The sequence below is a fragment of the Antrostomus carolinensis genome, unplaced genomic scaffold (genome assembly GCF_000700745.2).
Source record: "Antrostomus carolinensis isolate BGI_N321 unplaced genomic scaffold, ASM70074v2 scaffold6455, whole genome shotgun sequence".
Classification (NCBI taxonomy): Eukaryota; Metazoa; Chordata; class Aves; order Caprimulgiformes; family Caprimulgidae; genus Antrostomus; species Antrostomus carolinensis.
This window is the reverse complement of record NW_010315664.1, coordinates 14,590-31,821: the sequence shown is the minus strand read 5'-3', so window position 1 is coordinate 31,821 and position 17,232 is coordinate 14,590. Positions and strand designations below refer to the sequence as shown.

The 17,232-nt window shown below is 45.3% G+C and overlaps 1 protein-coding gene across 1 annotated transcript in view; it reads left to right on the top strand.

Moving 5' to 3' along the window:
- The first annotated feature begins 6 nt into the window (after window positions 1-6).
- GATA4 (GATA binding protein 4) overlaps window positions 7-17,232 on the top strand; it is a 29,615-nt gene continuing 12,389 nt past the window's right edge. Inside the window, exon 1 of the mRNA XM_010168011.2 lies at window positions 7-502. Coding sequence (XP_010166313.2) covers window positions 43-502 — 460 coding nt within the window. The 5' untranslated portion in view covers window positions 7-42. The remainder of the gene's footprint in view (window positions 503-17,232) is intronic.

The following is a 17,232-nucleotide window of genomic DNA, read 5'->3' as shown; positions in this document are numbered from 1 at the left end:
GCTAACCCCGGCCCTCCGGCGTACGAGGGGGCAGGTGGCTTCATGCACAGCACGACCGCAACATCCCCCGTCTACGTGCCCACCACGAGGGTCACCTCCATGCTCCCCAGCCTGCCTTACCTCCAGAGCAGCGGCTCTTCCCAGCAAGGCAGCCCAGTCTCCAGCCACTCCATTTGGACTCAACCCGGAGCCGAAAGCGTCGCTTATAACCCTGGATCTTCTCATCCTCCCGTGTCACCTCGGTTCTCCTTCTCCACCAGCACCCCTATCCCTGCCACCTCTTCCCGGGAAGCCGCGGTGGCTTACAGCAGTTCCTTGAACCTTTCTGCTAACGGGAGGGAGCAGTACAGCAGAGGTTTCGGCAGCTCCTATTCCACTCCTTACCCAGCTTATATGAGCCCCGAGATGGCCACCACTTGGACTTCTTCACCCTTCGACAGCCCCATGCTTCACAACCTGCAGAGCCGAGGGACGCCCGCAGCCGCCCGGCACGCCAACATAGGTGAGCACAGAGGGTTGGGATGGGAAACGGGAAGGGTTTCATCCCATTGACCCCCAAATTTTTGTCTGTGCACCCCTTTTTGGGTAGAACGAGGAAGCACGAAGGGCAAGAGGGAGAAATTTGGTTTATTCAGGATGTCGCTGCCGGAGATGCAAAACATGGGGGTCCCCACGGTGCTGTGGTTGCCCCCCCCAGTCACACATCCTAAAAATTCACCATTTTTAAATATCCTCAAGGACCACAAATTTAAGAAATAATTTCTTTTTTTAAATTAACTATAATTTAAGGAACGACAAGAAATGATGTGCCGAGTTCCTGTGCAAGGGCCTGTTGGCTCCAGAAATAGCTCCGTGGGGATTTAGGGGCCGAGATGGGGTTGAGCACAAAGTGTAGGACCACAATGGTCCGTGGGCACATGGGCAACCCCCTCCCTGGCTTGATTTAGGTGTAAAATGGGGAAAATTATTTGGAAAATGAGGAAAACAAAAGTTTGGCCCGTGAATCTCAGCTCTTCCCTTTGGGCTGTTTTATGTTATGTCTTTTTTTATTATTATTATTATTATTTTTGGAATGGTCAATGAGGCTAGAAAAAGAGAAAGTAAAGGGAAATTTGGGATTGATGGGGGGGAAATGATGGAGAAAGAGAAAAAGAAATAAATCCACATTTATTATTCACGCTTTTTGGGGGACTCACAGGCACATCTGAACAACCCAGCCTTGTATTTCAGGCTCTCACTGCCTCAAAAAATCTCAGCTCTGATTTCTTGTGTTGATCTTGATCTCAGAGATTTTAATTTCATTAATCTCCCTTGGGTCGTATGACCAGAAATTGGCCTGAATGGCTTAAAATATCACTTTTTAATTTTATATGGGATAAGAGGGAGAAAAGTGGAGAGAAATGCAGGGCACATCTTCACATCACAGGTTTATAAACCCTTTTTTTTCCTCCCCACCTTCTCTCCATGAAAATATTTCTGTCGGCTTCGGGATTGGGGTTAACAAAGAAAATTACTCAAATCTGTCTGCAGATACATTTAAAGATTTTATTCTTTAACTTGAATTTTGGAGGGTAATTTTTCCATCGTGTTTAGCAAGATTTGCTCCATCTTTAGCATTATTTTAAGACGTTAAAGAGAGGAAAGTTGGGCGTCGGTGAAGGCTTGGCCTTGCCAATGCTTTTTGCTTTTCTTGAGGTGTTTTACAAAATTACTTAAAATGGGGAACAAATTCTCTTTAAGGATAAAGGTTTAGCAAACTGAGCAATGTTTTGGGGAAGCCATGAGAGGGTAGAAAGTATAGGGAAAAAAAAACAGGCTGAATTAAATAATCAAATAATAATTGAATATTATCAACAAGGACGTCTGTTCCTTGGGGGGAAAAAAAATCACCTTTTTGCAGTGTTCTTAAAAGGGTTCCTAGTAATAAAAATAACTTAAAAGCAAAATAATGCAAATGAAAAATTAACAGTTGTAGAAATACTCGGCAGCTTTTAAGGTGGCAAAGATTGAGCACAGTGATTTCAAGCTCTGAGTTAAGCAGAGGTTTGTGTTGCAGGTCTTGCAGTTTGCCTTTTGGTGGCAAAAAAAAGCCCTTTTTATTTGAGTTTTTAAATAGTACTGGGAAGACGGGATGTGCCTAGAAAACATTAGTGGTCACTAATGAAAGAGGAAGGAGCTGGGATCGATTTCCATGGCCAGGTCCTGATTTAGGTGTTGGATTCACGGTGTCGCCTCCCGCATCGCTGAAACTGGGGGATTTATTAGCGTGGGATTAATTACACCTTTGCCTTGAACAGGGAAACAGCACTTGGGTTTAAAGCAAAAAAGGTTGGTTTCTGGGAAAAAAAATAATAAATAATCAAAAAACAAAACCCATTGCCTTAAACAAAAACTCCCTGAAAGATGGTGAGTTTGAAATTCAGGATTAAAAGGGTTGGGGGGATTTTTTTGGTAGGCAGCTCCCCCAGCAAGTGATTTAAGATCCAGACCTGGATCCTGCCCCTTTCCTTCTTCTCCCCAAGTCAGGATGCCGGGCGATGCTTTGCACGGGCTGTGGGTATAAAGCACATAAAGGTTGGTGGGTCGTTTCTGAGCAGGGAAAAAGGGTTTTTTTGGGTTTTGGGGTTTTTTTAATGATCAAGGTTGAAAACCCTGATGAGCTGAAAAATTGAAGGCATTGAAAGATTTAGTTGGGGGGGGGGAACACTGTGGTCTGTGCCCATCCCAAACCTGCTTTAATAATACACCCCAGCCTGGCTCAGCATCTTCCCTGGCATGGGGAATCCCAAACTCCTTCCTCTGCCTTTCCTAAGTACTAAAGATATATTTATTTTCTGTACAATGAGGAATCTCAGGGTGGAATCACAATCCTGCCCGCAAGGCTATATTAAATCGAGTGATTTTTGCAGCTCTCTCCTTTGCCTGCAGAGATTTTGCTTCCCTTTTGGATAGGTCTCATTGCAGAACAGCCCTGGGATCATTCCAATGTTAATTATCATTATTATTTTAATAATGAAGATGGAGTTTATGTAGGTATAGCTGGATATGCAGAGACAGATATGCTGTCTACACCACTGAGCTTGGCATTTTTTCCCCGCTGTGAAGCAATGCACTGGGGAAAGAATTTTAGTGAAAATATATTCAAAGAAAATGACACTAAAAGAAATAAAGATATTTAATTTTTTTTTTCCCCTAATAAGAGGAATTTTGGCCTGGGTTAAAACGTGCCAATGCAGCTTTGGGATATAAAGCACTTTGAAGGATGGGTGCATAAATCCCATGGGTCTATTTGTAAAACTTGTCCCTGTGTTAGAGTTCAAAATGCCAAATTTGGGCTTTTCAGGGTAAGTTTGGTGACTGATTTCATTACCCTGAAGGGCAGGATCAGATCCTGCAGCCGAGGCCGTGAACTTGCTCCAGGCATTGCCTGGGATGGGGTTACAGTGAATTCCCGATTTAATGAGGCATGAAAAGAACTCGCTGCAAAGTTCCCTTTCAGGAGATTTCCCTGCCAGAGCCAAAAAACACTTGAAATCTGGCTCCAAATTAGCAACTTGCCCCTTTCCCCTTCCCCAGGCATAAGGGAGCTGGGACTGGGGCCGGCATGGAAGCTCCTGCTTGTTGCCTCCTGGATGTTTCCAGGCTGGAGATGTTGGGCCAGATCCTGATTTGCCATCCCCATCATTTATAATTTTGTTTTTCATTTAAAATTTTGTTTTTCATTTTAAAAAACCCCAGTATTTTGTTTCTTTTGCTGAGGAGGTTGATGTGGTTGGGAATACAGGGGTGTGAGGTGCCGTGACGGGTGCTTCCCATTTCGTTTTGACTCTGTTCAAGTCAGGGTTCCTTGAACAGACGTGGTTTGAACACAGCAGAAACATCTGGGAAGATCAAAGCTTGGAGCAGACCCTTGGTTGGAAAATGTCTTCTCCATTGCTGGTGGGGGAGAGATTGTGAACCAGATCTTAAGTTTTCCCATAAGGATGCTAAGAGATTTGCCCTGTAACATCCCCAGGCTGACATTTCCAGTGACTCATCGGCATTTGTTACCATCCTCTGCCCTACAAGCAGCCCCTGACCTTCCCCATGCACCTAAGATCAAGGTGGTAACGGCAACGAGGGGAGCCCAGCATCTCTGGTGTCCCTGTCCTTGGAGGGATGGGGACATAGAATGGAGGGATGGGATTGTAGGATGAAGGTATGAGACTGTAGGATGGAGGGATGGGGACATAGGATGGAGGGATGGGGACACAGAATGGAGGGATGGGGACGTAGAATGGAGGTATAGAACTGTAGGATGGAGGGATGGGGACATAGGATGGAGGGATGGGGATGTAGGATGGAGGTATAAGACCGTAGGATGGAGGGATGGGGCCATAGGATGGAGGAACAGGGTCGTAGGATGGAGGGATGGGACTATAGGATGGAGGGATGGGACCGTAGGACGTGTCTGCAATTTGCACAGGACCCTACATGCCCCATTTTCCAAGGGGTTGCATTTCTCACCTCATCTCCATCGGCGGGGAAGGTTAGCCCAAGGCTTTGTGTCTCCCCCACTGCCCCCCACTGCGGGTTTCAAGTTGCCTTCTGCTCTCCCATCTAATTTAATTGTCACCAGTCAGTCTGGGATTTGGGATGAAACCCACAGAATTAAGGGATACAAGATCAAGCTCAAATACACAATTTGGTTTTTATCATCCAAGTCCCCAGACAGTATATTTTAAATTATAAATAAAGTAACAATAACAATAAAAATATCACCACAATGGGCACTATATCACCCTTATTAAAAGTACAATTCAGTCACCAAAAACTGTGCTCTATTACCAAATAAAAATGCATATGGTGCATAGAACAGCCATCATGTAGCACATAATACATTATAAATGCCTGTGAATTTTTGTAGAGCAGTTAAAACTTAAGCCAGTGGATTCTGTCCCTGAATCTCAGACTTTATAAAGCCAGGATTTTTTAAATTAATTATTAATTATTTTTCTCCTCCACATTAATTATTATTAATTATTTTTCTCCTGCACACACGCGCTTATGAGCGTGTCTTTGTCCCTATAACAATAAAAGCATATATATCTATTTTTTTAAGAGACAGCCTATATTTTGCTCTTTCTCTATTTCCATCAGTTTGGGGAGAAAAAGGTGAAATCCTTGGAAATAAATGTGGATTTATCTGGTGTTTCCCAATGGAAATTGGACCCGATCCTTCTGCCTCCATGATCCTCTGATGATGGAGAAATCTTGGCTTGGAAGGCAGAAAAGGGCTCCCCAAAGCTGGTTAACCCAAACCCAGCTGGGTATTTTGAATGGATAATGCATCTTACTCCCCATAGCTGTAAAATTAAGAATATATATTTAAAAAAAAAATATAAAATACCACCAATAAAGCAGCAACCAGCAAATAAAATCTCAAATTGGGTGAAAAAACAGCAGCACAGGGAGATGAACAAGTTTTTGTGCCTGAAGCTCAGCAGCCTGTTCCTGTCAGGGGAAGGATGTGAGCAGGGGCTGTTAAAATAGAGGCAGAAAAATGCCATTTTAAAGTAAATCTAATTAAAAAAAAAATGATAGTGTAGTCTTGGAACCTGCAGAGACTTCATTTCTCATCGGCACAAAGCTCTGGGTTGAAATTTTTGGTCTTCAAGCCCCGTAGATCTTTGCACGGGTAGGAAAAAGGGGGTGCAAATATTATATATCTCTTTTAGGAGATTTTGTACCCAAAATTCTCTATCCTGCACCTCATCCTGGTGTGTTCTTCCCTCCCTAAAATTTCCTTCCTGAAAAGGAGATGAAGAAATGAGATATTTGAGGATCTCCCTTGGCTCGTCCATGCTCCCGGGGGGGTAGAAGGCAGAGGAAAGTGGGGAGATGCAGCTGAACATCTCGGATCCTTTGAGATATTTGTTAATTTATTATAAAAAAAGACTTAACGAAGCGTCTGCCTCCCATTTGGGGCTCACCTCTGCCTGCGAAACGGAGCGGAGATCCACGTCGAGAGCTCAGATTGTGGGTTGAAAACAGCTGGTTTAGCTCACGCTGGGAGGGAAGAGGTAGAAATGCAGATTTTTTTTTGCCGGCTCCGCGTTACGCGGACGTGTGATCCCCGAATAATGCGATTCCCCTGCCAAAAAGCCCTGGGTTGTAAAGGTAAAGTTGGGTTGTTACAGGTAGGGTTTGCTTTTGGGAGATGGGGATGTGGGTAATTATGCCTGAAGGGTTGTGAAAAGAGAGGTTGGAAATGCCAAATATTCACCTTGTAGCTGGATCCTGAATTCATGGTGCTGTCTGGCAGGAAGGTGTAAATAAGCCTTTGGTGTGCGAGTGTGAAATGCTGCTTAAATAAGCAGGGAAATATGTGAGAACGTGCTCTTACCTCCAAAATTAACCTGAATTAGAAAAGTATATTTCATTATAAGGTTGAGTTGAGGGTTTTGTGTTGGGTTTTTTTTTGTTTTTGTTTTTCTTTTTAATTTGGATTGAGGTTTTTTTTTTTTTCTTTTTTTTTTTTTATTTTGGGAAGGAAAAGAAAAACCTTGTGGGTCCCTTCTACAGGGCAAAAAACCTTGCAGCTGGCTATAATAAACATCCAGCATTACGGCAAAATATTAAAATCTCTTTGGCCTTTCCAAATCTTCCTCACATCAACGGTCACGGTGACCGATCCACGCTGTAAATATATCTGTAAATGACAAATTAAACCCAATTATCTGCCGTGCCTGAGCAGTGAGGTTTTTAGACACGGGTGCTTACACGTGCATGACAGTGCTTGAAAATAATTTGATCATCGTGATGGGCATTGACTTAGTAGGGGCTGGTACAACTGGTATTAAAAGCTTTTTTTGAGGACCCCCATGTTTCTGCCGTTGTAAGGTCTCGTAAGGTAGAAATATTGGGGTTTTTTGGGTTTTTTTCCTTGTATTTTTTCAGAAGGTCGCTTTGCTGCAGGGAACGCTGGAGTTTGCAGCATTCCCTGGGTTAATGCTCCTTTTTTAAACACTCGGAGCACTCGGTGCTGATTTCTTTTTCAATATGATCAACTGGAGTTGGATTTTTTCATTCCCCCTCCCCCCCCCAAAAAAAAAAAAAAAGCACTGGGTCTACTAGGAAAGAAAATCTGGGCAAAGTTTTCCAAAGCTGGATGTAGATCTGATCCCACCATCAGTGCTGAAACATTTCAGCTTTGGGGTTTTGGCAAGGTCTGGATTTTAAAACCAAGTTCAGAGCGGTGTCAACTGGAAGAGAAAATAATTTTTGCTTTTCCAAGAAATGCCTGGTGATTTTTATTTTTTTTTTCCATAGTTATTTGCTGGCACAGAAAGGTATTTTTGCTTAATTAGGTGGACACTTAAATGTAGGATGTACCCTTTGCTTGTAGGGGAGAAAAGTTGGGTCCTGCCCACGTCTTTTTGCCATTTTCTCCATCTTTCTAAGAACAATCCTGCTGTTTCTCCCAGGCAGGATCAGGTCCTCCCCAGTAAATAAATTCAGGATGGGCTATGTAAAAAAAATATAAAACCTACAAACAAAAACCCCCCACTTTGCCTGCTCAGAGCTGGAATTATCCCCATTTTAAAGCAAAGGGAGGTTCACCAGGAGCTGAAGGATCAGCCCCATGCAAGACGCTTCCATAGGGAAGAAACGCAGCTCTCTGTAAATTATTTGGAAATCTACAGGTTTTCTTGGGGAAGTTGAGCTCTTTGCATAAGAAAGCTCCTCAAAAGCCAGTGAGACCTTTATTTTTCCTTTCTGGAAAGTGGTTACTTGGTTTATATGTTGCAGCATGAAGGGATTTGTGCTCTTTTTTTTTTCAGTTGGTTTTTTAAATTATTTTTCATGACCTGTAAAACTGGTGAGTCCCTTATCAGAGCCAGCTGGGCTCCAACAGCTCATGCCAACCTTGGGAAGAGACTTGGAAACTCATTTTATTTGTGAAAGAGGAAAGAAAAAAAATAATAATTCATGGAAAGTCAAGGAAAAGTTTTTCCATCAGAGGTGGGGTGAGGGCAGCCGGATGAGGGATGCAGTGGAGCTGATCTCCCATCTCCACCAGGGACTGGTACTGGACGCTACTGAATCTGGGATAACAAAATCACTGCCTGGAAATGTTTCCTCCTAATCCCTGGGAATTAGGCCGGTGTCTGCCAGGGGAGCATTTCAGGAGAGGTCCCACAGCTGTCTGCTCTTGCTCTTTTTCCCAAAGTTTTCCTCCGGTTGATGATCCCAGTCGCAGCGAGGTGTATTTCTGGGGTGCTGGGGCAGGGCTGGGTGCCTCTTGCCATCCAGTTCTCTTAAAAGGTTAAACCCAAAGCCCAGCAGAAGAGGTTGGGGGCAGAGATGGAGCAGAGGGGGAGAAGGAGACCACACTGCTCCCTCGGAGCAAGATTTTGCCAATTCTTGCTTTTTCCCCCCCAGCTCCTGCTTGCACAGTGTTCTCTGGCTGCATCTATAATATTTAAGCAAGTTCCAGGTTGTCCTCTGGCCTTGAGGGCTATCTCCTTTGGCTCTGCAAACATCTCCAAACAGTTTGGGAGATATCCCCCTCTTGTCTGTTCCAGCTGTTGCCAGCCCTTGTGCTTCAGTGCATCTCATTTTTCCTTCAAGCTCCAGCTTCTGGAGTCATGTTATCACACATCAGGTTCTGCTTTTGCAGGAAGGGAAGAAGCAGCTTTTCTGGACAAGAAAAAAGCTGGGAAACCCTGATTCCTTCATGCTGGAACTCTAGAAAAGACAAAAAAAAATCACCTTATATTTATTATTTAAACTCCTATGAGTTTTAAAGCCAGGCTCTTGGGTTTGCAAGCCAGGGAGGCATCATTATTGAATATTCAGGGATTGTAGTGCTGGAGCTGTAGAAAATCAGCGAGGTGGTGAGCTCCAGACATCAGGACTCCTCCGAATGACATGTTTGGCCCCAGATGTCTGAGGTTATTTTGGGAAGGGAGTGCTGGCCCCAGGGGGTTGGCTGCTCGGGGGACTGACTGCTGGGAAGGACGCTGGGTTGGGACGTGCCTTGGTGATGAGGAGCATGAGAGGGGAAGCTGGATTGGGGGATATCTTCTCCTCATGTTCCCCTGGGTGGGGAGAATGCCCTGGATCCTGGGCATGACTAAGGCTCTTCTCCAAGGGCTTGCCACGTTCTGTCCTTCATTGTTTCAATGGGGCAGATCATTGATGCCGTGATTTACTCTGACCCTCTGGATGTGAAGATCTGGCCTCTAGGGTCTTCCCAGATACCAGCACAAGCAGGACCACAGGCAGGAGGGTGAAATCCCCCTCACAACCCCTTCCTTTTGCTCCCAGATTGGGAAGGGTCTCACTCTGGCAGGGCTAGCTACCTGCCCCACTCCCTCCCTTCCTCAACCATTTCTATTCCTAAACCAACATCCCACTCAGACCCAGCCTTCTCCCTTCACACGAAATCAATAACAACGGGTGAGCAGGTTAATTATAATCGCAGAATAAACGCCGCGGTCTCAAAGTTCACTCAACTTCAGCAGCGTTTCAAAACGAGGGGACGACGCCAAGAAACTTTCATTGATTCCTCCAGGGCAGGTGTGGGAGTTTGAACCTGTCCCCAAGCTGATCTTGATTCGAGACCTACTCAATTTTCTTCCTTATCTCGACTTTCGCCTATCTTATAATGCCTGTTATTTTAGATAAAAAGTCCAATCAATTGAGTTAGAAAAACTGCAAGTTCTATGTTGCCCTGATAAGTTTGGTACCTGCCGTTTTATTGGCCTGGGCTGAAGTTTCTGTGTGAACTGACCTTTGCAGATGCTTTATCGGCAGCCAGGAGAATCGCTCCATCCTCCTGCCTGGCTTGAGGGCTGAGTTGACTTAACGTTCAGAATAACTAATAAAAGAGGAAAAGAGAAGAGCCAAGAGGTTAGACAAACTGCCTGTCCCCCTAGAACCATAGTAAACACCTTTTTGTTTGTCCCTGGTTGACATTCCCACAGGGAGGCTGGGATCTGGCTTAATTTATTTCAGTGTAACTCCTCCGAGTGGGATTTATCAATGTAACACCTCTGAACCGGAGTCAGAGCCTACGTCTAAATTAGTGAGCTAAAGAAAACCGGAGTGAAGGGTTGAATATGTCATGTTCAGAGCTTAGACATGTGGAGCAGTATATACCCTACATAGTCCTTATATTCCTATAATTTGTGTGTATATATATTTTATATATATATTAAGTGTGGGCAGTTTTATATATGTCTATGTGCATGTTATATTTGTGAATGTATATACAAATATATACACACAGTTCTACACAGTTATGTTCCCTAAAGCTATAGGCTAATAATTCTAATAGCAAAAGTAGAGAGAATTGATTAGAGATAACTCCTAGCTTGCTAAAATGTTATTTTTAAGGACATAGTGTGTGTGTGTGTATATATATATATATATACATTAATATATATTCACTGGAACAGGTTGCCCAAGGAAGTTGTGGATGCCCCCTCCCTGGAAGTGTTTAAGGCCAGGCTGGATGAGGCTTTGAGCAACCTGGTCTAGTGGAAGGTGTCCCTGCTGATGGCAGGGGGGTTGGAACTGGATGAGCTTTAAGGTCCCTTCCAATCCAAACCACTCTGGGATTCTATGATTCTATGATTCTATGAATATATATGTTTATACGTGTGTATACATGCATAGAAACATCTATGTTTAATACACACATATGATAATAATAATACAATTAATTATATCCCTACAAGCTGGATTTTGCCCATTTGATTTGGATAAATGTCTTTTCCTCTGATCTGCACCAGACTGGAAAAAAAAAAAAAACAAAAAAAAACCCCAAAATGAAACAACAACAAAAAACCCAACCCAAAACCCATACTTTGATTTTCTGGAGTTGCAGGATTGCAGTAATGCATGTTGGAAGATCTCCAGTCCAGCCTCCTTCTCAAAGCAGGACAACAACGAGCTGAGGTCATGTGTGGATTTGCTTGGAAGAGGCTTGGAAATGCTGAGGGATGGACATTCCCCCAGCTCTCTGGGTACCAAATCCACCTCCTCAGGAAAATGTTTTCCTAATGCCCAGTCTGTGGTTTGTGCTGTGTCCCCCTGGGCGTTCTCCCACTATTGAGAAGAGTTTGGCTCTGTTTTCAGCATACATCTGCTTAGCTTCTCCTTGATATCTTTGTAATGATCCCAAACAGCTCACGTTTCCCTGGGTGCAGAGCTGGTCCTGGATTTGGTCAACCTAGGTGCTGGCAGTCACCTCTACAGACAGACAGATGGTCACCGTTAGTCAGATAGGTGCTGCACTGGGATTTATGACCATAAAATATTGGGTTCCCATGGTTTAAAGAGTTTCAGCTCATAGAATCACAGAATCATTTAGGCTGGAAAAGACCTTTAAGATCATTGAGTCCAAATATAAACCTAACACTGCCAAGTCCACCACTCAACCATGTCCCTAAGTGTCACATCATCTGTAGAAGTCTGAGTGGGCCAAGAGCACGTGAAGTCTGTGATGATGAACTAGTGCCAGATATCAGCCATGGGAACCCAACAGACTGTGCTCTTCAGTTGTTAGCATGGCTCCTGGCAGGGTCTAAGCACAGAACATCTCAGCCTGACCCAAGTAGGTCCTGGGAAGTAGTTTGGATGTGACCACTGCAGATTGAGGTCCAAGAGCATCTGAATGTAGCCAGAGTCTGCTAGCTGGGCTTAGGGTCAGGGTTCACCAGTTACCCAGTAACAGGCCCTGGTCACCAGTCACTCAGTAGCCATAAGGCCAGTTCCCACAGTTCAGCTATGGAGCAGCAGCTTGGCATGTCTCCACAGCACACCTGCTTGTGGTCTCCTGTGGGTACACCAGACACGGCTGCACATGTCAGAGATGATCCATTGCCTGTACCCAACTCAGAAACAGCTGCCCAGGTGGGGTCATGGCATTGCAAATCCCAAGCTTTCTAGAGCCTCTACATTTTTTTTCCCCATCATGGACTAGATGATCTAGGGCTTGGACTAAATGATCTTCAAAGATCCCTTCCAACCCAAATCATTCTGTGATTCTGTGACACTTCCCTTGCAGTCGTCAAATGAGACCCTCTGCCAGGACACATCCATTTGGAGATGGGACATATTTCAAGGAGGAAAACATTGTGGCTGTTCTTCCTTTGTCAAAAGAGAGAAAGACCATTTCCAGGTGCCTCCTGCCAAGCAGACCCTAGGCTTTGGATGGCCCTATCCTGGCCATTCCCTGGACTCTCCATGTTAATCTGAGATTTGTTAAATAATATTTGGACAGTTGATAAGCAGAGGTATCTCCTGTTTATCAGAAGAGCCTCAGATATTTACAAGGGTAAGAACTATAAGTAGGAGTAAAGAAAGAGGAGGTCACCTTGGTGGGTGGGATCAGGAGTGCATCCCAGCAAAAAGAAAGCAGACCTTGGAGTTCAGTCACGCACAACTTGGCAGTCAGCAAGTCAGCCCTGCTGTAGGACACCAGGTTGCTATCAAAGGGGTGGCCAGAAAGCACTCTGACCAAAAGCACCCTACATCCTTGGGGATGTTTGCATGACTGTCTCCTGTATAGCAGACTGGGCACCTTTTGGATGTTGGTACTTCAGTGTGTGGGTTGACAGTCTCTCCACTCAGCTCTGGTGCAACCATTGTGCTTGATGGTTTGGAGTCTAGTGGTTCTGGTGTGCTGGAGAGCTGCTTTTCCAAGCAACCAGGTTGTCCAGTCCAGCAGCACCACCTCCTACCCCTTCCCAAAATTTTCCCTGTGTCTGCTTTAGAGGAATCCAGCCCATTTCCACCCACCCTTCTTCCATCACTGCTTTGTCTTCACATTGTGACTGTGGCCTTTGAAAGTTGTCTTGTTGTCCCCCTCCAGCAAGGCAGAGAAGAGCTTTTGCTCCTTCTCACGGGGGAATAACAGTGTCACAAGGAGATAAAAAACCTTGCTCAAGGGAAGCCTATTGCAGAGCCAAGACTGAACTCAAATCCAGGCCCAGGATTTGACCAACCTTCCCGTTGTGTCCCTCTTGCACATGATCTCAGCTGGTCCTTTGGCTGCTTCCACCTCCACTGTCCTTCAAACCAGGGAAAACGTATCCACGAAGGAAAGGAGTATTCTTGGCTGTTGGCAATGGTGTGTGCCATAGACCTTGGCTTGCCGCAGGCAGAGGAGGGAGCTTTGCAGAGGAGGGACACGATGTTCCCTTGGCTTTGACGTGAAACATTTGGCCTGGGAAGGGTTGCAGAGGAACAGTCTCGCCATAGTATTTCATGAAGCAAGGAAAAAAAACAGATTTCTTTGCCTTTTCAAAAGCAGCATCTGACTCAGGCAGGTTGTAGGTTCAATGTTTTTGAAGCAATAAACAGGGCCTTTAGGTTTGCATGGGGAAAACTCTTTGGTGTAGGCAGCCAACTGAGTAACCAACCATTTTCTCCACTGTAGACGTGTCAGATAAACCCCAAAACATTTTGTGACAGCACTTTTCATGAAGCTTCAGTGACGCATTTTGTGTTTCTGCTTAACAGTGAGGAATTTACCTCCTTCTCCATTTCCTGTAGATCAGCAATCACACAGGTGATGTTCTCTGTTAATCCACATCAGATGGGAGTAGGGATCCACATTCCCACCAGCAACCAACCCAGTGATGGTCACTACTCAAACAGGCACTGTCCTTCTCTCCCCATGCACCTAGGTCCCAGTAGTCTCTAAAAAAGTGGGGCCCTGGATAAATTTCCCCAAATTCTATCAGAGGAGAAGCAGACAGAGAAGAGGGAGGGGGTGAGGAGAAAGAAAATGAGCAGAACCTGTTTCTACGGAAGCATCTCCAGCTCTGGGAGCTGAAGGGCAAGATATTGCACATGGGCTTTCCAATCCCATTCTGCACATCCAGCTGATGATATCCCTCTCCATCAACAAAAAACAAAGGCTCATTGGCAGCTTTCTCATGGCTGCAGATCTCTCCCAGGCACAAAACTGGGCTCTTGTATTTACAGTTCCTCCCTGCTCCTTCTACTTGTGTCTCTCCTTGGTTTTTGTTGCTGTCTTCCTTTCCAGTTCAGCCTCACTCTACCATGGTGCTGGAACAACCAGAGCTTTTAAATGCTGTGATTTCACCAGAAAATTTTTGGTGGGTTTTTCCCCTTGAAAATTCGGCTTCTGGAGTCATGCAATTAATTCATGGGAGCATCTCAACCCATTTGAAAGAAAGAGAAGATGTGAATTTCAGCTTCACTAGCTGCAGGAAAACTCTTATTAAAAGGATCTCCAAAGGTTTGAAGTGTAGGAAGGATTTCCACACTGTCACTTTTTAATGGAAATAATCTTGGGATTTGGGACAAACCACCCTGAACAGCTGGGAACAGCAAATCCTGTTTCCCTCAGCTGTGCTATCGTGGCTATCCCTTGAAGCAGAAGGTGAAGGTGTCTTGGGTGGGATCCCAAGGTGTCCATGTGTCTGATGGTCCAATGTCCTTTACCTCAGCTGTGAATGCCCCAGAGAGTCCATTTGGGATTCATGTATACACAGGATCACAGCTCTCACCTCTTATCATAACAAATTGTTTTAGGAAACTGCTTCTCTGCGGGGAAAACTGCTCTCAGGGTCTGTTTAGAGCCTGTAAGTGCCTGGCTGTGTTTGAAGGACAGCTTCTCCTTTGCTGAGTTGCTTCATTGGGTTGAGAAGACACTTCTTCAAGGGGAAATGTTGATATTAAATATCCCTCCAGCTGTAAACAAAACTCCAGGGCTATATTAATGGAAGTCTCTTTCCATTCTTCTTCACCCAGAGGGGATGAAGGCAGGAAGGGGATGGAGGGTAGAAGAAGGTAGGCAATCTCGTTGTTGTTTCTCATGCAGCAATAACTGGGTCTGATCCCAACCAGTGCAGAGAGGGCTCTTTGTCCCCTTCTAGAGGCTGATCTGGGAACAAAAACTTATAAACTTGTTGCTGGCTCTGAACTGAAGGATTCAAAATCTCTTTATTGGAGGTGCTTCTAGTGTTATTATTCCTGTGGATCCCTCAGGTTTATGTGTTCAAGATGATCTCTCCAAAGTCAATAGATTTAGGGTTGCTAAAGAAAAACCCAAACAAAGCCAGAAGGCCTGGACCTAGGAATAGGCATGCTGTCAGGCTGGCAGAGTTGGGGTTGAAGGACCCAGAGAGGGGAGTTCATGCCACTCTTCAGACTCAAGGGAAACCTCCCTCTGGTCCCCAGCTGACTTGGTTGGAAATGGTATCTGATTCTCCTGGTTGGGAAGACAAAAGTACTTAGATTTTGGGTGGGCCACATCCTTGGTCAGAGATGCTGTCATGTCCTAGCCATGTAGGTGTGGGCCGGTTGGCAGCTCTCACATCTGCTTTCATGTTGAGCCCTGCATTGTCCGTACCAGTTGATCTCTGTGGACCTGGCTGTGGATGTGAAGGACCACTCCCAATGACTAAGAGACATATCCAAGAATGCTTTTTACCTACCAGACCCCAGCACCCCACTTAGGCGTTGCTCCTGGCTCCCTGGGGACTGAATGTCCCATTGTGGAAAGTATTTCTGACATTAGCATGCTCAAGGCCTCACCCAAGATTAGGAGGCTGTTGTGCAACATGCAAGTGACATTTCCTGCCCTGGGGACCTTGCAGTCCTCATAAACAGTAGGTGTCACGGGGAAAAAAATCTCCTTTCATACAGTGGACTGTTGACCAAGATCCTCTCCAACCTCTCCACTGGCTGGGGTCATTCAGCAAGATTTCATGATCTGCTCTCATGTGGGAAGCTCCTTCATGGACTCAAGGTAGAGTTTTAAAAAGAGTTAAGTAGAAGTCAGTAGAATTAGTCAATGCCAGGGACCCAACACATAAGAAGCTGCCCAGGGAGGTTGTGGAGTCTCCTTCTCTGGAGACATTCAAAACCTCCCTGGATGCTTTCCTGTGTGATCTCATTTAGGTTCCTGCTCCGGCAGGGGGATTGGACCAGATGATCTTTTGAGGTCCCTTCCAATCCCTGATATTCTGTGATTCTGTGATTCTGTGAAGAAGGACTGAATGATCCCAAGACTGATATTATCCAAGATAAGGGCTGGGCAAAGGCACTTGGAGGAGCTTGGATATTCAAAGAGGCCATTCAACACAAATGAGGCTACTCCAGCCATGGGCCAGTGTCCTTCTCAGCAAATCATAGAATCATAGAATCATAGAATCATAGAATCATAGAATCATAGAATGGTTTGGGTTGGAAGGGACCTTAAAGATCATCCAGTTCCAACCCCCCTGCCATCAGCAGGGACACCTTCCACTAGACCAGGTTGCTCAAAGCAAATGTTATCCTTTCCTCAACTCTGTCCCAGTCAGTGCTGGCCATACCTGGCTTTGGGAGAAGGAGTAAATCTCTCCAGCAGAAAGGCTATTACAGAGGTCACTAGATGGACTCATAAATCTCCATTATCAGGCAGCGGCTCCTGTGCCACAAAACGGAAATTATTGCCTTGAGTGTGACTGGGGGAGCTTTTCCTTCCCCCCGCATTGTTCAGAGCCCTCCGGGAGCCGCTCGGGCAATTTGCTGCCTGAATAAACGTTTCCTTTCCCGGTTGCTAAGTACAAGGAATAAGTGTCAGGGGATCTCATAACGCCAGGATTTAGAGCTCCAGCCTCAAGAGGGAAGCCAGGAAAGCATTTTGCTGCTTTTTCCCGGGGAGCCTCCAGTCTGCTGTGCCTTAATCCCTCATTATTTAATAACAATGGCAAATTAAACAATCAGTGCACTTGAGGCTCAGCGACCTCCATGCCCAATATAGCTCAGCCAGCCAGTGGATCACAGTTCCTGTGGGCTCTGAGCACTGGGAATGTTTGGGTTTCCTAGATGCCCCCTCCCTGGAAGTGTTGAAGGCCAGGCTGGATGAGGCTTTGAGCAACCTGGTCTAGTGGAAGGTGTCCCTGCTGCTGGCAGGGGGGTTGGAACGGGATGATCTTTAAGGTCCCTTCCAACCCAAACCATTCTATGATTCTATGATCTTGGACACCCACCCATGTCAAACTGCACGAGTTGCAGCTCTTCAAGTGATACTTTCTCATTATTTTGTAGACCATCAGGTTTTCAAGAGCAGCTGAAGTGTCTCAGCTGTGTGGCCAAAAGGTCAGTTCAGAAAGTTCCCCTGAGCAACTTCATCCCTGAGTTTAGTGATGTTACAGAATCACAGAATGGTAGGGCTTGGAAGGGACCTCAGGAGATCATCCAGTCCAACCCCCCTGACAA